General features: G+C 42.3%; 1 protein-coding gene across 1 annotated transcript in view; it reads left to right on the top strand.

Moving 5' to 3' along the window:
* Positions 1-22,418, top strand: part of LOC126256592 (serine-rich adhesin for platelets-like) — a 529,214-nt gene that overhangs the window by 470,088 nt on the left and 36,708 nt on the right. Inside the window, exons 6-8 of the mRNA XM_049955534.1 lie at positions 323-636; positions 7,430-7,580; positions 11,092-11,476. Of these exons, the coding sequence (XP_049811491.1) occupies positions 323-636; positions 7,430-7,580; positions 11,092-11,476 (850 nt within the window). The remainder of the gene's footprint in view (positions 1-322; positions 637-7,429; positions 7,581-11,091; positions 11,477-22,418) is intronic.

Raw genomic sequence — 22,418 nt, 5'->3', positions numbered from 1 at the left:
AGCAGCTTCAGCTCGATGCATCAAGCTCCTTTGCAACAGCTCGTGTCTGCGATGGTTGCTGGTAGATGGTAGCGTGCAGAAACCGATCCTTGATCGGGGGTTTCCTGTAAACCTTACAGCTGAGACGCCCACTTGCTTTTCGACGTACGAGAACGTCAAGGCACACTCAGTCTCTAAGTCCATCATAAACCTGATGTGTGTATTTTTTTTTTAATTATCGCGAGTGTCACGCGGCGCGTTTTTGTCGTTGCAGGGAGGCGGAGCGCGAGGCGGCGGAGGCGGCCTCGGCGCCGGCGGGGGCGGCGCTGCGCCCTGCCGCCAGCTCGGACCTGCTGTCGCCGCGCCCGTCCACGTCCGCGTCGTCGACGCCCGAGGGCGACTCGGGCTCCGGCACCGGCAAGAAGCTGTCGCACCTGCGCAGCCTGAAGCAGTGGGCGGGCAGGGCCAAGCTGCGGCTGACGCGCCGCGACTCCACCCCCACCCCGACCCCCACTGCCACCCCCGCGCCGCCCCCAGACGCCGCCCTCGCCGCTCCTGCACCGCCGCCGATGCCGACGCAACCGTCCGGATCGCAGCCCCACACCGAACACGCTGTCAACGTCTACGAAAGCGTCGGTTCCCATCTGCCTATCGCCGGTATGTCAAAAACTAGATGTTCATCTGTCACCCCGAAGTGCCCGCGAGTGGCAGAAGCTGAAGGTGAGGCTCATTAGTCGTGCGTTACACTCCTTCATATTGCATACGTCACACTCACCCGCCTTCTTGTGTACCGATCTCCCTGAAGTCTGATTTAAGGGGAGCAGGACACCAAATCGGCTGACTTAGGGCAGGAGAGACACCACGGGACATTTTAATTTCCACTGTCTATACTTTTACAAATAAATTCATAAAACTTTGTCAGCATGACCAGGAAGGGTTCAGGATTCACACTCATAGCAGTGGAAGTTCAAAAACATAATAAAATAATTTTTTTTTTACTTCTGAAATTTCATTAATTTTTGCTTACTATTGGATGCATTTGTTGCTTTAGGTACACTTTTCTTCATAAGTAAGAGAGATTCTTTGACGCATTTTGCACAGCATACAAACCATACTTACAGGTGTGTGAAACTCTAGAATTTATTTAATTTATGAAAAAAATAAATGAGGTGTTACATTTTAAACTTCATGTCCAGAAAAAATTCAAATTTTACAGTTAATTACCTCAATTTTCACCACAGTTTGTAATAGATTTGGAAAATTCTAGAGTTTCATGCACTTGTAAGAATGGTTTGTAAGCTGTGCAAATTCATCGAAGAATCTCTCTTACTTATGAAGAAAAGTGTACCTATGGGAACAAATGCAACCAATAGTAAGTGAAAAAATAAAATTTCACACACAAAAATAATTTCGTATGTTTTTGAACTTCCACTGCTATGAGCGTGAATCCAGAATCCTTCCTGGTCATGCTGACAAAGTTTTATGAATTTATTTGTAAAAGTATAGACAGTGGAAATTAAGATGTCCCGTGGTGCCTCTCCTGCTCTAAGTCAGCCTGTTCGATGTCCTACCCCCTTAAATTAGTTGACATCTGACGTTTGTGGTCCAACGAGTACCGTATGCAGGCAGCCACCACAGTGCTCCGTTCGCAGCATCGACACAAAAACCACGCAGAAAATCTAAAATTCAAGTATGGTATACATCTGTATAGTGCCTCTAAGCAAGCCGAAAATCTGCTCTTACGTTTAATTAGGGCCGAAGCTGTATAAATGTTTTTGAAGCGGGTGAAATTTTCCGTCTGAGAAATAGCATCCAACTGAGAAACTACTAAACGCACTGAATTAAATTCTTCTGCAAATAAAATGTCATATCAAGCCGTCTAAATTTTCAGTTTTATATTATTTATACGACCAGTTTCAGCGTTTCACTACGCCGTCTTCAGACCCCCTCACAGACCTGTAGGAAGAATCCAACGTTATGTGCAATCCAAACGCCGGCCGGTGTGGCCGTGCGGTTCTAGGCGCTTCAGTCTGGGACTGCGTGACCGCTACGGTCGCAGGCTCGAATCCTGCCTCGGGCATGGATGTGTGTGATGTCATTAGGTTAGTTAGGTTTAAGTAGTTCTTAGTTCTGGGGGACTGATGACCGCAGATGTTAAGTCCCATAGTGCTCAGAGCCTTTTTTTTTTTTTTTTTTTTTTTTTTTTTTTTTCAATCCAAACAGGGGTCAGCATTCAGTAACTGGTATTCGTAGACTTCTACCAAGTCTACGCTTACCAGTTACTGAGGGTCTGATATTGATGAATGAAGGGATCGCGTTGTTGAAATAAAGCCGGCCAGTGTGACGAGACGTTCTAGGCGCTTCAGTCTGGAACAGCGAAACTGCTTCGGTCGCAGGTTCGAATCCTTCCTCGGGCATGGATGTGTGTGATGTCCTTAGGTTAGCTAGGTTTAAGTAGTTCTAAGTTCTAGGGGACTGATGACCTCCGAAGTTAAGTCCCATAGTGCCCAGAGCCATTTGAACCATTTTTTGAAAAAAAGAAGTGTACGATTACCAGTAGCTGAATGCTGGCCCCTATTTCAGTTGCACATGGTGCTGGATTCTGCCCACACGTCAGTCAGGGGGTCTGAAGGTGGTGTAGTGAGTCGCTGAAACTGGTTCCCTAAATAAAATAAAATTGTAATATAGACGGTTGAAGGTGTTTTTGATGTGACATTTTAAACTGAACAGCCGAAGTTCCTCAACCATCCTGTATAAAGATGGACTTACAGGCAAATTCTTTTCGTTGTCCACCGAAATACCACATTCAGCAACAGACCTTTCCAAAGTTGCGTGTCGCTTTGCGTTTGATATGTATAAACTTCGTAAGATGGCGCTTTATTGCAATATTCTCAGTAGTTAACACGTGAAGTTTAAAATCTGAATTCCCTACAAAAATCACGTTAAAATTTTGAAATTCACTTGTGGTGCAGATGTTTGCAGGATGTCCCAGGAGGAATGGTAAATATTCATAGATATGATAGGAAAGACTGTTTCAAGCAAAACACTTCGTACGGGCATATGCGCTATTCCAAATGGTTTCCGAGATGCAACACATTTAATGCACATTGTTATTTATGGAACTGATAGGTTTAAACGCAAATGGTTTGGATCATACCTAACAAATCAAAAAGTTGTGCTGAATAATTCAAACAATGTTGAAAAGGTAGAAAATGTTAGTGGCTAGAGAGAAACCAGTAAGGTGGTCCCACAGGGTTCAATTTTTGGTCCATTCCTGTAGCAGAAAGACATCCAGAGCAAAGAGGTTGAAAGCAACGAGGTAGGTCGCGCTAGAATAAAGAGGTTTGATGGGTACGACACACACGTGCGCGCCACTAGCCCAAAAACAACCGTGCATTAAATGCGTTCTGTCTCGGAAACTATTCGGAATAGGGCATATGTCCATATGAAGTTTTTCGCTTCAAATAAGAGTTCCTGTCATATCCTTGAATACTGACCAATTTCTCCTAATGTCATCCCAATGACCATCTTCTGACTGCTTTAATCGGACATCATAAAGCACGCAAACTAAACGTTACGCGAATATCCTGCAATGGTTCACTGACATCTGGCAGGAACAATGGTTTGTGCAGCGGAAGTACCAACATAGTTGTAGCCTCCAGTGTCACTACAACTCCCACTGATGTAATGCTGGAGGGAGCAGAGCAGCGTGGAATTAATCAGACTGCATATGCGGTACATCGACTATTTCCGTCTCCTTCATCAGCGGCGTAGCGTGTAACTCATCAGCTTGACAATTTGAATCTCAAACTCTCTATTGTAGATAGACTGTAATTACATAAAGGACAGCTTAGGTTACATTTATTGTCAACAGTGCAAGAAGATGGCCAAACAGGGATGAGTAGCAGGAAGTAATCTGCAACAACACCGACATTACGATAATCCCGTGGAGAAGCTGCTTAACAAACCCAAAGTAACGCATTCGCAGATGGTTGTGACTTGTACAACTCTGGTTCTCCATTATGTATACTATTTTACCTCACTTACGGCTGCCGGTGGATTTTACAGGACGGAGGGAAATTCAAAATTTGAAGAGGTCTCACGCAAGGTGATTTCACATCACCAAAAATTCTCAGCAGCCCTAGCGAAGGAGTTCAGATCCCTAAACTGGAACACACTTAATAGTTACTGGAAAATTTCTAAACAATAATCGTTTGTGACATTTAGCTCAAGTGTGGACAAATTTCAACGACTAATAGAAGAAGCTAACAGAGTTAAGTTAGAAAGTAGTCCTGAAAATCAGTTTTAATGGTAACAAACGTAATGTATAATGTCAACATAAGGTAAGATTTCTATCAGCCCAAAGGTTGTTTTGAATGTTCTATTGCTCTACTAGGCATTGTTCTATTGGAGGTGGTATGCCGTTGCCTTCCTCAGACCTTTCAACTGACAGAACCAGCCATTTATTGGGGGACTTAAAATAGTTTAACGTAGATTCCGAAACATGGCGCAACTTGATATTTTTGGCATATACAAATATGTGCAAGACGTGAAAGGAGTGATAGACAGACGCCTGTCAGAAAAAATCGTAGGACTGACTCGGGAGTGAATTCGGCAACTTTGGAATTGTGGTATGACACCCATTGAGCTGCACCAACGTATTGAAAAGTAAACTGTTTTAACTTACACTCAAGTCATAGAACCATTGGGTGTTTTTAATAAATTTTTATTTAGAACAGCCGGCGATGAATGGGCGGACGAGAAAGGAAATAATCAGAAGGGTAAAGATGGTCTGCAGTGCTTTTAGTGAAACTAAGTAGAATTTTTAAATTGAGGCTACCACTGACTCTGAAGTTCAGTCGTTGTGTATTAAAAGTTTTGAGGTATGACAGGGAGACTTGGACTTTTAACGAGAGAACCATTAAATCACTGAGTAGCTGAGTGAGAAATGGAGAGATGCTTGCTGAGAATTAGTAGGGGAGACGGAAAATAACTAATGGATCAGTTAGACTAAATTGAAGGCGTAACTACGACTGTAACGAAAAGTGGTTAAGAACTTGTACCCGATGAAATAGGTCAGTGGGCGAAGGGAATGCTTTACTGGACTCGAAGAGATAAGAAAAGAGCGAATTGAAAGTGGCTAATGTAGTGGCTGGATAACTCAGCGGATAAGCGCCAGACTGCAAATTCAAAGGGTTAGGGTTCGATCCACAATCGATCCAAGGATTTGTTCTGTGATCTATCACGTGTTTAATTTCTGAACATTATTTTCAATGCGAAAATTGTGGGCGTAGTTCGGGGTGCACGTTAGATTGTAGGTTCCCCTGTAACTGATACAGTAAATCAGTTCCAGGGTCCACGGAAATATAAGGATATGCAACTTGCAATAGAAACGTATGAGCAAAAATATTCCGGCATGCAAACCAATCTTCGGTTTGAAGAAAGATTTGCTTTTCAGATGACACTGAGAAATTTTGAGAAACAGCATGGATATCGATAGCTGACGACTGTAATACGTGCATATGTCTAGAGGATGTCTTAATGCAGCGGTGGATGTTAAGTGATTGATCATGACGGTGACCTTACCAGTGCCTTACATTAAAGCATTTCTAGTCAATCAACTGTCTGTCCCCATAACCGGGATTGCTAATGCACGCCCGGGCAATGTCTGTCGACTCTGAGATAATGTGTTCGAATCCTGACAAAGAAATTTTCATCTATAGTGTTCAGCCGTCAAGGTAAGGAGAGGCGATGGCATACACTTCCTGACCACCAGAATCTGCGCCAGTCTCCTTGGCTCCAAATGTATCTAAAATGTCTCGTGGTGTGAAGGCATGCGACAGGGTTGATGTTGATGTCGGATGAGTATTCGGCGTCCCCTTGATGCTATTCGAGAGACGTAGGGTATGTTCTGGCACGAAGTTTCACCCTATCCCTTCCCTTCACCCCTAAGAAGGGGTGATGGGAAAGCATCGTTCCTGCGAAACGCAACTCGCCCTTTTTTCACATAATATCTTGCGAACCATGGATGAACGGTATCAGACGGATGCCATATTCCTTGACTTCCGGAAAGCGTTTGACTCGGTGCCCCACTGCAGACTCCTAACTAAGGCACGAGCATATGGGATTGGTTCCCAAATATGTGAGTGGCTCGAAGACTTCTTAAGTAATAGAACCCAGTACGTTGTCCTCGATGGTGAGTGTTCATCGGAGGTGAGGGTATCGTCTGGAGTGCCCCATGGAAGTATGGTAGGTCCGCTGTTGTTTTCTATCTACATAAATTATCTTTTGGATAGGGTGGATAGCAATGTACGGCTGTTTGCTGATGATGCTGTGGTGTACGGGAAGGTGTCGTCGTTGAGTGACTGTAGGAGGATACAAGATGACTTGGACAGGATTTGTGATTGGTGTAAAGAATGGCAGCTAACTCTAAATATAGATAAATGTAAATTAATGCAGATGAATAGGAAAAAGAATCCCGCAATGTCTGAATACTACATTAGTAGTGTAGAGCTTGACACAGTCACGTCGATTAAATATTTGGGCGTAACATTGCAGAGCGATATGAAGTGGGACAAGCATGTAATGGCAGTTGTGGGGAAGCCGGATAGTAGTCTTCGAATTTTAGGAAGATGTGGTTCATCTGTAAAGGAGACCGCTTATAAAACACTAATACGACCTATTCTTGAGTACTGTTCGAGCGTTTGGGATCCCTATCAGGTCGGATTGAGGGAGGACATAGACGCAATTCAGAGGCGGGCTGCTAGATTTGTTACTGATAGGTTTGATCGTCACGCGAGTGTTACGGAAATGCTTCAGGAACTCGGGTGGGAGTCTCTGGAGGGAAGGAAGCGTTCTTTTCGTGAATCGCTACTGAGGGAATTTATAGAACCAGCATTTGAGGCTGACTGCAGTACAATTTTATTGCCGCCAACTTATATTTCGCGGAAAGACCACAAAGATAAGAGAGATTAGGGCTCGTACAGAGGCATATAGGCAGTCATTTTTCCCTCGTTCTGTTTGGGAGTGGAATAGGGAGAGAAGATGCTAGTTGTGGTATGAGGCACAACACTCAACTGTCGGAGGAAGACAATGGCAAACCACTGCCACTGCGGCCTTGCCCAAGACAGCAATTCGGGATTCGCACGTCTGCCCCCCACGCTCATCTCCTGAGTATACGACTGATTTAAACTAGTCAGTCAGTCAAGTATGCTATCCTTATCTCGAGTCACGCCTTGTGTACAACTGTCAGATATTAAATTTGTCTCAACGACGGAGGACAAACTTTTCCATTCGGAACAACCCTTCTTTCTGCACTTCCCTGGACATCATTCCAGAGGATGTTAGGTACGTATCAGTACTCCCGTAGACTTTACACGCCCCAGCTACCACTGCTCGCTTGCGCCCTTCTGCTGTGGCGGCTGACGCACGGTCTTGGGTGGTGTTGCAGCGTCCTCGGGTCCCCTGAGCGTGGCGGTGAAGCTGCGAGAGAAGCGCGACCAGGCGCCGCCGCTGCACTCCTCGTCGGGCAACTGGTCCGCCAGCTCGGAGAGCGGCCGCGCCTCACTGGGCTCCAGCACCAGCACCAGCCACCAGCCCAGGTAAGCTCTTGGCCCGGCTCCTGCGTCACAAGGACCCTCCAAGTTTGTAGCGTGTTCGTTCGGGAGGCCATCATCCGCAGTAGCTGCTGTTCAAGGTGTCCATAAAAGAACGTCCCAGTTATACATTTTACCAACTGTAAGCGTTGTTGAGGGTTGCTTCAAGGTCACAATTAAAAAGTAACTCAAACAGTACCAGGTAAGCGCACGCCTTCCAGCTATTCGTAGAAATTACCATTCCTCGTGAAATAGTTCGTGGTGAGACATCGGTTCCATTTTCCCGCAAGAAATCACAAAGCTCTTTCATGCATGTCTTGGCCAACTTCTTCGTGAAACATTTCGAAGCACAGGCACTGGACTGGAAGACTTGTAAACCTAATGTGTGGTACAGTTACGTCGATGATATTTTCGTTGCGTGGAGCCATGGTGAAGAACAGCTCGGTGACTTCCTAAGACATTTGAACAGCCTCTGTGCCAACGTGACATTTACCATGGAAGTAGAAAAAGACAAAAAACTGCAATTTCTAGATGTGCTGGTCACAAGGGATATCGAAAATCGACACACATGGACCGATACCTGCACAAACTATCAAACCACCACCCGAGCCAGAAAAGAGGCATGATTAATACGCCTGTAACGCGAGCAGGACGAATATGTGAGCCGCAGCACCTCAAACGCGAAATGCAACACCTGGAAAGTGTTCTGACGAGCAATGGATACTCCACAAATTATATTACAAGTGTAACAGAGCCAAACACTCGGCGAAGTAAAAAATATGTTCAAATGTGTGTGAAATCTTATGGGACTTAACTGCTAAGGTCATCAGTCCCTAAGCTTACACATTACTTAACCTAGATTATCCTAAGGACAAACACACACACACCCATGCCCGAGGGGGAGGACTCGAACCTCCGCCGGGACCAGCCGTCGGTGAAGTAAGAAATCAGAAAAAGAAATGTCGGGTACGGCCTTTCTGCCATACATTCCCAGAGTGACGGACAGAATCGGCCGTATATTGCGCAAACATGGCGTAAAGACGATTTTCAAACCGACAAGGAAGATCAAAGAGTGTCTTAGATAGGCGAAGGAGAAAAGAGACTCACTTGCAATGCCGGGACTATACCGCATACCATGCACATGCGGAAAAGTTTATGTCGGAATGACTGGACGATCAATCAACACCAGGAGCACAGAACATAAGCGACATTGCAGGTTGGGGCAGGTGGAGAAATGGGCCGTGGCAGAGCACGCTCTGAGTGAGACCGACCACGGAATAAAATTCGCCGACACGGAAGTTCTAACTGTAGATAAGCTATTCAGAGAATCTGTAGAAATACAAGAACACGCGGAAAGCCTTACGGTAAACGGATCTTAGCTTCCCGTACTGCAGCGAACAACCGTCGCAGGTAGCAAGAGGAGAACCGCACCGTAAATGACCGCGGAGAAGCCCTCGGACGTTGGCGCGCCAGGTACATATAGTCTGCGGCTGCGAGCTCGGCTCCAGTTCACCACCAGAAATGGAGGGTGAAGCTTTGAGAATGAGAGCCACTCGTGCTGGCGAAACGTCAGTAAAATCATCAGACGAACGTCGGCCGAAGAACCCGAGACAGAAGTCAAAGTCAAAACGCAAACGAGTGTGTGTTGAATGATCGTGACAGACGGTCACTGAAGACGATTGTGACGAAAAATAAGGGGACAACAGCAGCAAAAGTCACTGTAGAATTGAATGTCGCACTCACGAACCCCGTCAGCACCAAAACAATGGGAAGGGAGCTCCAGATGCAGGGCGAGCTGGCATTCCAAAACCGCCCGTCAGTAATGCAAATGCCCGTAACAGGAAACTGTGGTGTAGAACCATAAAACCTGGACTTCGGAGCAATGGAAGAACATGATTTGGTCGGATGAATCTTGTTTCACACTATTTCCAACTGCTGGCCGAGTTGACCTCCGAAGAGTGACAGTTTGATCAGGCGTATCGTGGTATTCCATGGGACTCATGGCTATTCTGCAAAGTCTCATTACTGCCAACGATTTCGTGACCATTTTGGCTGATCTGGTCCATCCCACGGTACAATATTTGTTAAGAAATGGTTATGCTGTATCCAAGACGACAGGCCTCTTGCTCACAGAGCTCGCATCGTCCACGACTGGTTTTGTGAGTACGAGGATGGATTTCGCATCTCCTCTGGCCAGCACAGTCACCAGACCTGAAAATTGTTAGCTTCTGTGGTCTATTCTGGGCAGAAGGGTGAGTGATAGCTATCCACCTCCATCAGCCTTACCTGAACTTGCCACTATTTTGCAGGAAGATTCTCTTGAAAACAATACAGGACCAGTATTTATCCTTTCGGGCTGGAGTTGGAAGCCGTCCTGAAAGCTAGCAGATTTCCTAACCGTATTACGCATGGTAATGTTTTGTATTTTTGGTTCCGCTTGGTTAGAGGCTCCTTGTCACAGATTACGCAGTCCCTCCCGCCGGAGGTTCGAGACCTCCTTCGGTCGTAAGTCTAGGGACCGATGACCTCAGCAGTTTAGTCCCTTAGGAATTCACACACATTTGAACATTTTGTATATTTGGTGTTTCCACATTTTTGTCCAACCCGTGTATATAGATATAAAATAAAGCTACGTAATATGTTTTGTTTGTGACCAGATACTTGTCTGTATTTCAGGTTCATATTAAAATTCCCGCGCTATAGTACCGTGACCATTGCAGGAGACAGAGCAAAATGGTGCAACACGTTGATAAAGTGGAGTATCGTGTGTGGCTGAACCTTATCAAGTGAGGAATCTAGTAATATACTCTCTAAGACGAGAAGAACGACCCAAAACACACAGAAATTATCCGAATGGGTCGGAAATCGGTAGATGTGATGTACTTGTACAGAGAAACAAACGATTACAATTTCCAAAAAACAGGATGATTTATTCAAGAGGAAAAGTTTCATAAACTGAGCAAGTAAATAACGCTTTGGTCCACCTCTGGCTCTTATATAAGCAGTTATTCGGCTGGGCATTGATTGATAGATTTGTTCGATGTCCTCCTGAGGGATAGCATTGCAGATTCTGTCCAATTGGCGTGTTAGATCATCAAAATCCCGATCTAGTTGAAGGGCCCCGCCCATAATGCCCCGAACATTCTCCGTTGGGGAGAGATCCAGCGACCTTGCTGCCCAAAGTGCGGTTTGGCAGGCACGTACACAAGCGGTAGCAACTGTTGCCGTGTGCGCACGGGCATTATCTTGCTGAAATATAAGCCCAAGATGGATCACACACATCCATGTCCGAGGCAGGATTCGAACCTGCGACCGTAGCGGCCGCGCGGTTCCAGTCTGTAGCGCCTAGAACCGCTCGGCCACTCCGGCCGGCCCGAAGGTTTGGAAGTGATCCGGTACTCAGGATTATTTTACATGTAAATGCTTCGTTTCAAGGCAGCATGCGCTGCCGCCCCCCCCCCCCCCCCGCTCCCCTTACCCCTCCCACACTTGTACAGTATGACTTTTCTTGGAGCAGGTCGACGACGACGGTGTCGTCGGCGACGGGCGCGGGCCACGCGCTGAACACGTCGGCCAGCTCGTCGGGCACGCTGACGCCCGACCTGGCGGCGAGCATCGCCGACCAGGACTCGAGCTCGGTGTACTCGTGCGACACGGAGGGCTACTACACGTCGTTCCACCTGGACAGCGGGCTGAAGCCGCTGCGCGAGGAGGACCCGGTGGCGGTGGCGGCGGCGGCGGCCGCGGCTGGCTGCCCGCCCATGGCGCCGCCCGGCGTCGCGCTGGGGCCCACCGGGACGCTGCTGCCGCAGCAGGCGCTGCACTCCACCTGCGCGCTCTCCACCGGCGGCTCGCCCAACCGCACGCTCACCGCCGACTCCGAGTACGAGCTCTTCGGCAAGGTGAGCCCGTATTTGTGTCACAGTCTAACATAACAGTCGGGACACGGCTGTAAAACTAATTACCGTTTGACAGCCGGAGGGACACTAGCGCTCCGAGCGGCTAGATTAGATTAGATTAGTACTTGTTCCATAGATCATGAATACGACACTTCGTAATGATGTGGAACGTGTCAGGTTAATAAAAGGTGTCTATAAAGATATTACATTACACAAAATATTACATGACTTTTTTTTTAAGGCGTTAGCGAAATTACCCACTCACTATATCCAAAAATTCATCTAATGTGTAGAATGACTTAGGAGTTGCCATTCAGAAATTCTTTTAATTTCCTTTTAACCCTTAACAGGAATCTATATTTTGACGAACATAACTGGAATCACGGGTCCAGATGGACCCTTGAATAAAAATTCAACATAATCCCCCTGAAAGATATAATTCATAGATAAATGCCTACTGATTGCATTAAAATAGTTTTATTTCAAATATAAATCAACTTTTATTGAGCAAAACTTTTACATTGTGTTATTTTTTTAAACTTTAAGTCCTATATCTCGTATTTTAAAAGAGTTTTTAGTACCTTACTTTTTAATACTACACGATTACAAAAAAGGCTCATATTAAAATACTTAGAAATGCTATGGAGTTTCTCATGACTTACCTATAACATTAATAGAGATTCTTTATGCCATCAATCAGAAACAAAAATAATGACAACGAAACATGGAAGTGTCCAAATGTTATCCATATCACTACCCAAACTAAGAATGGCACTTAGTACACAACACTTTTTTTCTGTATGTCGTTTACAGATTAATTTAAAACATCTGTCACACTTTTATGATTGTTTCCTATCAGTTTTAGGACCTCATAAATAGCACCTTCCTCGTTTTTGTGAGCAACTGAATTTTCTAGTCGCAGGTCATTTTGTGGTTCATCAGCTGCATCCATCCTACACTTCAAATCTACTGAAAATGCAGAAAACTCCATCTTTCTTCCTGTGATAAATGGCCTTATCAAATTTAGTCAAATTGAGACCAGGCATGTGAGTGATGATGATGTGGCTTGTAACTCTGGATCTAGCTGGTGAATGAGTAGACCACTTGATTTTTACCTAAAAAACATGCACTACATGACAGCTCTCTCTTCTGAATCATCAGACGATGAATTACTTGAATCAGAAGAAATTTCTTGTTGTGTATTTTCATTGTCACTTATGTCACCATCACTTATGTTCTCTTCGTCAAAAATCACTTAAAGATTCTGTGTCTGGATAATTTTCATCCAACAATAGCTCACAGATTTCTTTTTCAGTAAGACCTCGCTGCATTGTGGTAATAAAGTCCTTGAAACACCACAAAATAAGTACTATACACTGACTAAAAATATCCCATATCTGCAATCGTGGGTCAAATTGGACCCAGGGATGGCACTTACCTCCACTTCCAGTAAATTGCAAGCAGCATGCTCCCAGTCCCTCGTGCACCTCACAATGTACTGAGATTACACTGGCGCACGAAACTGAAACTGCACGTTTCCATAGTTAGACGGTGTTATAGCTGAAACTTCCTGGCAGATTAAAACTGTGTACCGGACCGAGACTCGAACTCGGGACCTTTGCCTTTCGCGGGCAAGTGCTCTACCAACTGAGCTACCCAAACACGACTCACGCCCCGTCCTCACAGCTTTACTTCTGCCAGTATCTCGTCTCCTACCTTCCAAACTGTCGGTCCGGCACACAGTTTTAATCTGCCAGGAAGTTTCATATCAGCGCACACTCCGCTGCAGAGTGAAAATCTCGTTCTGGTGTTATAGCTGTCAGCAGGTCCAAAATGACCCACGGTTCCAGTTAAGGGTTAAATGCTGTATGGCTATCTGTCAGACTTTTGATGCTATTAGGTAAGTGACCAAAGACTTTTATGGCAGCATAATTTACCCCCTTCTGAGCCAAAGTTAGATTTAACCTTGAGTAGTGAAGAACATCCTTTCTCCTAGTCTTGTAGCCATGTACACTGCTGTTTCTTTTGAATTCGTTCGGATTGTTAATAACAAATTTCATAAGTGAATATATATATATTGTGAGGCTACACTGAAGATCCCTAGGTCTTTAAATAAGTGTCTACAGGATGATCTTGGATGAGCTCCAGCAGTTATTCTGATAACACACTTTTGTGCAATGAACACTCTTTTACTCAATGATGAGTTACCCCAGAATATGATGCCATACGAAAGCAGAGAATGAAAATAGGCGTGGTGAGCTAATTTCCTGAGATGTATATCGCCAAAATTTGCAATGACCCTAATAGCATAAGTAGCTGAACTCAAACGTTTCAGCAGATCTTCAGTGTGTTTTTTCCAGTCCAACCCCTCATCAATGCATACACCTAGAAATTTTGAATATTCTACCTTAGCTACCGATTTCTGATCGAAGTCTGTATTTATTAATGGTGACATTCCATTTACTGTGTGGAACTGTATATACTGTGTTTTGTCAGAGCCCATTTGCAGAGAACCACTTAATGATTTTATGAAAAACATCGTTTACAGTTTCATCAGTTAATTCTTGTTTGTTGTCTTGTATCATCATCAAAAAGTACCAGCTTTGCATCTTCGTTCATATAGAATGGCAAGTCATTAATATATACGAAGAACAGCAGAGGACCCAAGACCAAACCTTGCAGCACCCCATTCTTGATTTGTTCCCCAGTTTGAGAAATCACCAGTTTTTTGAATATTATGTGAACTGCTTGTTTCAACTTTCTGCACTCTTCCAGTTAGGTATGATTTAAACCATTTGAGCGCTGTCCCATTCATACCACAGTACTTGAGCTTTTCTAGAAGTATTCCATGATTTACACAATCGGAAAGGAGAATGTCAGATGTGTCGTAAGCATGTTTGTTTCGCATCCCTTTCCTAAGTGATTTACGAAATACTTGATTTTTTTTTTTCCTACATGAGTTTGTGTAATACCAGTAGGCATAGATGTTTCTAAAAGTGTTTCTAAGATAAGCGCAAGTAGGGATAAAAATCATGAATCCAGTGGAAAGCTACAACACGTTCACGAAGAAACACTTGTGACGTTGGATAGAACTGTGGCTTATCTCTACATGTAAAACACCCTATTTGTCGTTCTGTAGGCCTGCTCCGTTTTGCTCGTCGTCGTCTTGTTGCCCCAAGTACGACCTTCATTTTTATATTATTCTAAGTGGGACAAATAGTGGGAGAAATATGCTGTGCATGTAAACCTCAACTCCTCAAAGCCAATAACAATGTCAAAACTGCTGTTATAAATTAAATTTGCCATTAGAGACATTCCATCCTATAACACATTCACTACTTTATCGGTATCGGGCAAATCTGCTTTAAGAGGCAGAATATATTGTCACTTATCCCACATTTTAATTGTATGCCCCCACATACCTCTGTAATGTATGCACTGATGGAAGCAGAAAAACATTCTGACAAAACCTATTTAGAGCAAACGCCTTATTTTCATCTTTCAGCATCTTTCTCCTTCAATGGCATGCTCATCTGGCTTAACAACAAGTCAAGAGCATCTTTTTTTAATTATCGGGATCCTAAAGTCTTCAAAATTTGTTTGTCCTTTGTCACTTGATCCTTCTGACACAGTTTCTGTTGCTGTCTGTACTTAAAATGATAGGCACTTTCCTTGTCCCGTAATAACTTTGCACGAAGTCTAGCGATCTGCACATTCTGACATTTCACACGCTTTTGCAAGACACGAGTAACTGCATTTAATCTGACCACTTCATCATCAAAGCAGATCTGTGTTGACGATTCAGATAAATCTGGCACTGAAATATGGAGAGTTGAACTGGATGCTTCTGTGCCATTGAACTGTTTTACAGCTTTAGATGATTTGTCGAGTCTTTGTGGCAGTTTCCTCTTCATCGTCAGTTGGAGGGGGGGGCGCTTATTTGAGATGTCAAACAGTGTGGGTACTGCATTCCACACGAGTTTATTATTGTCTGCTTTCATGAACTGGTTTTGTTCGAAGTGTAGCGAACAAAACTTAACATTATTATGAAGGTACACAGCGCCTTTTTTCACAAGATCTTCTCGTCTGTTGTTCACTAACCATTTTCTGCTCCTAAAACGAAACATTAATCATTAACACAAACTTAGTTTGCTAGCAAATCCTGACGATACAGTTTACTAACACAATGGTATATACATCTCAGGGTCCTTGGGAAACCTAAAAAAAAAAAAAAAAAAAAAAAGACAGATATCATGTTTTCTCCTTGTTGTTGATGCAATTTATTGCATTACAGACATTCCCATTTGTAAAAACCATTCTACAAACCAAAATAAAGAATCACTATTTACTTTCGCTTTCAGGATTGCACTGAACTCAACAGTTTTACTTACTGGCCGCTTGGTGCGCTGTTGGCGCAGTAGGCAACAAAATCAAGGCCAAGTGCCGCGACTGTTATGTTAGACTGTGATTATGTTCTTATTTTCACTATTATTTACAATGTTTTTGTATCCTTACTCGTGTTCTCTCACTACTTACTGCTCCTACACACGCACCAACTGACAGACCGACAAACTGGACGTACATGGTCACTTTAGGCAACCGACCGAACAACTGCCATTGTTGACATGTCAGTCGGATAGGACGACCAGACAGCCGAACGCCCCCACCACTCCAACTGACTAATGGGCCGTGTGTAGCGTAGTCTTGCCAACAGCCCAACAAAAGTTGGTCTTTTGTCACTGCGCGCAGGATTCAATGCTGCGCTATCATACACTGTACACACACACACACACACACACACACACACACACACACAAAGGAAAAAAAAAGAAAAAGAAAAAGAAAAATCTACACACCACAGAGGTTTTGAAGGATTTATCAGAATGGGACCGAAATCAGTGGTTGTGATGTACAATTACAGACAAGTAGATGATTACTCTTCCATTTGGTGAATAAGATGTATGAAACAGACGAAACATCCTCAGATTTCAAGAAGAATATAAGAATCCTGGTTCCAAAGAAAACAGGTATTGACAGATGTGAAAATTACTGAACTGCCAGTTTAATAAGTCTAGTTTAGAAAATACTAACACGAATCCTTTACAGAAGAATAGGAAAACTAGTGGAAGCTGACCTCAGAGAAGATCAGTTTGGATTCCAGAGGAATGTAGGAACACATGAGGCATTACTGACACTACAACTTCTCATAAAAGATAGGTTGAGGAAAGATAAACCTGTGTTTCTAGCATTTATAGACTTAGAGCAAGCTTTTGACAATGTTGACTGGAATACTCTCTTTCAAATTCTGAAGGTGGCAGGGGTCAAATAGAGGGAGTGAAAGGCTATTTACAATTTGCACAGAAACCAAATGACAGTTGTAAGAGTCGGGGGGTCTTGAAAGGGAGGCAGTGATTGAGAAGGAACTGAGACAGGGTTGTAGCCTATCCCCAATGTTATTCAATCTGTATATTGAGCAAGCAGTAAAGGAAACAAAAGAAAAATTTGAAGTAGGAAGAAGAAATAAAAACTTTGAGGTTTGCCAATGACATTATAATTCTGCCAGAGACAGCAAAGGACATGGAAGAGCAGTTGAACAGAATGGACAGTGTCCTGAAAGGAGGATATAAGATGAATGTCATCAAAACCAAAAAGAGGATAACGGAATGTAGGCAAATTAATTCAGGTGATGCTGAGGGAATTAGATTAGGAAATGAGACACTTAAAGTTTTGTATAAGTTTTTCCAGCTGGAAAGCAAAATAACTGATGGTGGTCGAAGTAGAGAGGATATCAAAATGTAGATTGGCTATGGCAAGGAAAGTGTTTCTGAAGAAGAGAAATTTGTTAACATCAATTATAGGTTTAAGTGTCAGGAAGTCCTTTCTGAAAGTATTTGTATGGGGTGTAGCTGTGGATGGAAGTGAAACATGGATGATAAATAGTTTAAACAAGAAGAGAATAGAAGCTTTCAACACATAATGCTGCAGAATAATGCTGAAGATTAGAAGGGTAGATCATGTAACTAATGAGGAGCTATTGAATAGAATTGGGAAGAAGAGGAATTTGTGGCACAACTTGACTAGAAGAAGGGATCGGTTGGTAGGACATTTCTGAGACATCAAGGGATCAGCAATTTATTATTGGAGGGAAGCATGGAGGGTAAAAATTGTAGAGGGAGACCAAGAGATGAATACACTAAGCATACTTTACCTACTTTCATTCCATAATGTCATTTGGTATAATATTTTGGGGTAACTCTTGAAGTAAAACAAAAGTTTTCAGAGTCCAAAAGCGTGTAATACGTATAATTTGTGGTGTAAATTCATGGACGTCCTGTAGAAACCTCTTCAAAGAACTGGGTTTACTAACTACTGCCTCTCAGTATATTTACTCCTTAATGAAATTTGTCCTAAATAACGTATCTCTTTTTCCAACAAACAGCTCAGTTCATACATACAATACCAGGAACAAAAATGATCTCCACAAGGACTTAAAAGCACTTACTTTAGTTCAGAAAGGGGTCCACTGCTCAGGAACAGTCATCTTCAATAATTTGCTAGCAAACATGAAAAATTTAGTTACAAATAAAGATCAGTTTAAAAGGAGCCTGAAAGACTGACTAGTGGCCTCCTTCTACTCCATTGACGAATTTTTTAATAGAAACAAATGATGTATTGTATATATTCATACTATTAGTATTGTTATTTCAGCGTAAAAAAAAAAAAAAAAAAAAAAAAAAAAAGGACATGTTCCACATCAACGAGGATCTCCTCAGCCCGGATCTATGGAACGAAAAACTAATCTAATCTAATCTAATCAAAGATTCAGAAGGATGTAGGTTGCAGTAGTTACTTGGAGATGAAGAGGCTTGCACAGGATAGAGTAGCATGGAGAGCTGCATCAAACCAGTCTCAGGGCTGAAGACCACAACAACAACAACATTATTTTATACTTTTCTAAAATGTGACATAATCTGTAGGTACTGGGAGATGAAGAAGCTTGCACAGGATAGAGTAGCATGGAGAGCTGCATCAAACCAGTCTCTGGACTGAAGACCATAACTGCAACAGAAGATTACAATTTCAGAAAAAACTGGATGATTTACTCAAGAGAAAGAGCTTCACAAACTGAACAAGTCAGTGTTGGTCTATCTCTGGCCCTTATGCAATCCGTTATACAGCTTGGAATTGAATGACACAGTTGTTGGATGTCCTCCTGAGGTATGGCGTGTCAGTTTCTGTCCAATTGGTGCATTGTATCGTCAAAATCTCGAGCTGGTTGGAGGTCCCTGCCCATAATGCTCCATATGTTCTCAATTGGGTTTAGATGGGGCAACCTTGCTGGGTAACATAGGGTTTGGCAAGCAGGAAGACAAGCAATAGAAACTCTCAATGTGTGCGTGCTGGCATTAGACCATGATGTCTTGCCATGGATGACAACCACAGGGGTCCTGCTATGAACCGCCATTGTACTTCTTTTTCACTAACAGATAGTCCATGAAATAATCATTTCCCCACATTTTGTGCCCAGAAAAACTCATACTATTACTCTGCATCTACTCAATGCCCTTCAGCTTTTTGTTCCTCTAATGTTGCACAGATATAAATCTCTTTGGAATAAAACTCTTACAGCAGAAAATATACAACACTTACATACAAACAAATTTACATATTTTAGGTAACATAGATATTATAAATTAAATGACAAAAACATACAAACACACCAGGGAAATTCTGTCAGAAGGCATCTCTACCTGCTAAGAACCACTGATGAAAGTGGCTGCAGTATCACAGTACAGACTACAGTCTGTTTAGAAGTACTTCAGGACTTAATACTTCAGCAAGCACAAGTCATTCCCATCTTGAAGAAAGGTCATATGACAGATGCAAACAATTACAAGCCTCTATCACTGGCATTATTCTGTTTTATGTGAACGTTTTTAGAGAACAAAAATCTTCTCTATAAAAATCAACTTAGATTCTGCAAACAGCCATCTTGTGAAATTCAGTTCCCTGTGACTGTCTGTGAAATTGAGCACCACAAAGACTCCTGGGCTGATGCCATGTTCCTTGACTTTTTGAAGGCATTGGATACAAAAAGTTTGGAAAGCAGGAGATGAGGTACTGGCAGAAGTAAAGCTATGAGAAAAGGGCGTGAGTCATGCTTGAGTGGTAGAGCACTTGCCCATGAAAGGCAAAGGTCCCGAGTTCGAGTCTCAGTCCAGCACACAGTTTTAATCTGCAAGGAAGTTTCACATCAGCATACACTCCACTGCAGAGTGAAAATCTCATTCTGGAAGCATTAGACACAGTCCTGCACTATTAAATAGTAAACAAAATACAAGTATCAGAGCACATTTGTGATTTGATTCAAGACTTTGTTACAGATAGAATTCAGCATGTCACTCTTGATGGAACAAAATCAATGGATGTATACATAAATTCAGGAGCTCTCGAAGAAGTTGATAGGATGCTTACTCTTAATGATATGTAAGTGAATTATCTAGTGGGTAACATCACAAGTTGTTAACAGAAGAGCTGTTGTCTGTGGGAAGCTTAAATTGCCGGAAGAGTGTAGTGAATTGTACGTAGATGTGAAGAGGATCAGTGACTGTCGCGTGGACTGGCAATTGATCCTGAATGTAAATAAATGCAACGTCATTGGTATTGCCTTCAGTCCGAAGACTGCTTTGATGCAGATTTCCACAACAGTCTATTTCATGCAAGTCTCTTATGATGCTATTTACCTTTGTTAATTTATATTTCATCATCATAATAAACAAACCACACACTGGTGTAATACTTTGCATTTATAAGTCCAGAAGTAAAACCATCACAACAAAATAAAGGAGACTGACTTAGCTTTTTATTGACTTCAGTGTCCGGTGGAAGTACAGAGCAATCCTCCATAATAGGTCCAGGATGGTTGAATAAGTATGCTTGGAGTCTGCATTTTTCTATTAAATCATGATGTTTATTGATCTATCCATGTTACATAAGCATCTTTTCCATAACTTCACAATATGACATCAAAATTAGAAAATTTGGAAACTAGTTATGCTTTGACATCTCTAGCGAGCATCACAGGTGTTGCCCCAAAACTGAGACATGACTGCCAAAACTGGCGTCATCCAAGTGATAATACAGAGCGACAGAATTTCTCAACCTTTCTATAATAGTCAAAATAATACTAGCATGATTTCTCTTCTGACAATACATTTCAGATTTAATTTACCTTTAGTGTCTGTTCATTCACATTGTTTATTTACTTAAAGATTTTAAAGTCAGATAGTGAATGATAAGAGTCAGAACATTTCTAATTACTAAGTTTTTGTATTTCCTGTTAAAATGTAATTGATATTGCTCTTGATTTGCAAAATATAAAAAAATATAATTTGTGACATATGTTTTGACTGATACTAGGAATGATAGTTAAAAAAACAGTAAATATTGTAGTTAGTTTTGAACTTGATTTCCTGGTGAATTTGTGACAACTAATTTTCAGAATGTTTCTTTGATTTGTTGAAAATATCCATATACAAATAAAAAGTATATTTACAGAAAAATTATGTGTTGAAGAGACAGCTGTGTTCAGAAGTACCTGTAGCAACAGTTCATGTAATATGACAATCAAAACAAGTTCAGATCTTGCTGGAATTTTAACGGTATCATAAACTTTGCTTATGAGAAAAAGGTTCCATTCAACTCAGTTCCACTATAATCTCTGAATAGATACTGCAACCCACATCCATTTGAACTTGCTTACTGTATTTGTCTTGATCACCCTCTGCAATTTTTACCTCCCTCTCCCTCTCCCTGCCCCCCCCCCCCAATACAATAACCACATTACATATTAACATTCCCCTGAAGCCTCCAGATGTTTCCTATCAACTTTAACCTTATTTTACTCAAGATGTAGCATGAATTTATATTTTTCTGAATCTGATTCAGTACCTCCTTAGTAGTTATTCAGTCTACCTAGTTAATCTTCAAACTTCTTCTGTAGCACCATATTTCAAAAGCTTTTATTCTCTTGTGGTCTGGCCTATTTATCAACTCCAAACAAAACTTTTTCATTTATATTTGATGTTAAGAGTTTCTTTATCAGAAATGTTTTTCTTGGTATTGCCAATCTTCATTTTGGAGTCTCTCTACTTGCGCCATCATCAGTTGTTTTAGCTACCCAAATAACAAAACTTGTATACCACTTTTAGCACTTTATTTCCTGATCTAGTTTCATCAGCATTCGCTAGTTTAATTTGACTGCATTCTATTAAACAAATCTTGAAGTTTATTTTTTTTCCTGAGCTTTAATTCCCTTTCCAAATCTATACTTTGTTTCCTTGCCCAGTGTACTTTAATTGCTTGTGTGGCCTAGGTTCTTACAAAAATCACTGAACTAGAATATATACATCACCTCCAACTAGCTCCTAACAGTGTCCACTGATAAGCTTCACGTAACAAAACATACATTCAGTTCAATGACAATAAAGGAAAAAGTTGCTCAAAAACACAACACTCAAATTTCTGCAGAAACAAATGAAATTTACTTGCCTCTCTGAAGCAGTGCCATCCAGCTAGCTACTGTCCCTGATGTAAAAACTGCCTATTGGGCCAATGTACACTCACTTAAAGTAACACTCACCTAGAAAATCAGATGCTGCCTGAGCATAATTCCGAGCAGGCTCATGGAAATGCGCTTTCTTGTAAACTTCCTGTCTGTACTGGAAAAATAACTGGTTTGATTACTTTAAATCACCAGGTAGTGACACTGTAGAACACTATGACCTGTCCAGAGGGCATGTGATACCACCTACATCAGGAGGGTGGTTGGCCGATTTCTAACACACTTCATGAGATTCGTACTTTTCCGCAAACTTAGTTAACATTCAGACCTTGCAACCAGACTCAGCAGACAGATGCAGGAAATTTCATTAGCCATTCTCCA

This window comes from Schistocerca nitens, chromosome 1 (genome assembly GCF_023898315.1).
Source record: "Schistocerca nitens isolate TAMUIC-IGC-003100 chromosome 1, iqSchNite1.1, whole genome shotgun sequence".
NCBI classification, from domain to species: domain Eukaryota; kingdom Metazoa; phylum Arthropoda; class Insecta; order Orthoptera; family Acrididae; genus Schistocerca; species Schistocerca nitens.
The sequence above is the reverse complement of the archived record's forward strand: the minus strand, read 5'-3'. Positions and strand labels throughout refer to the sequence as shown.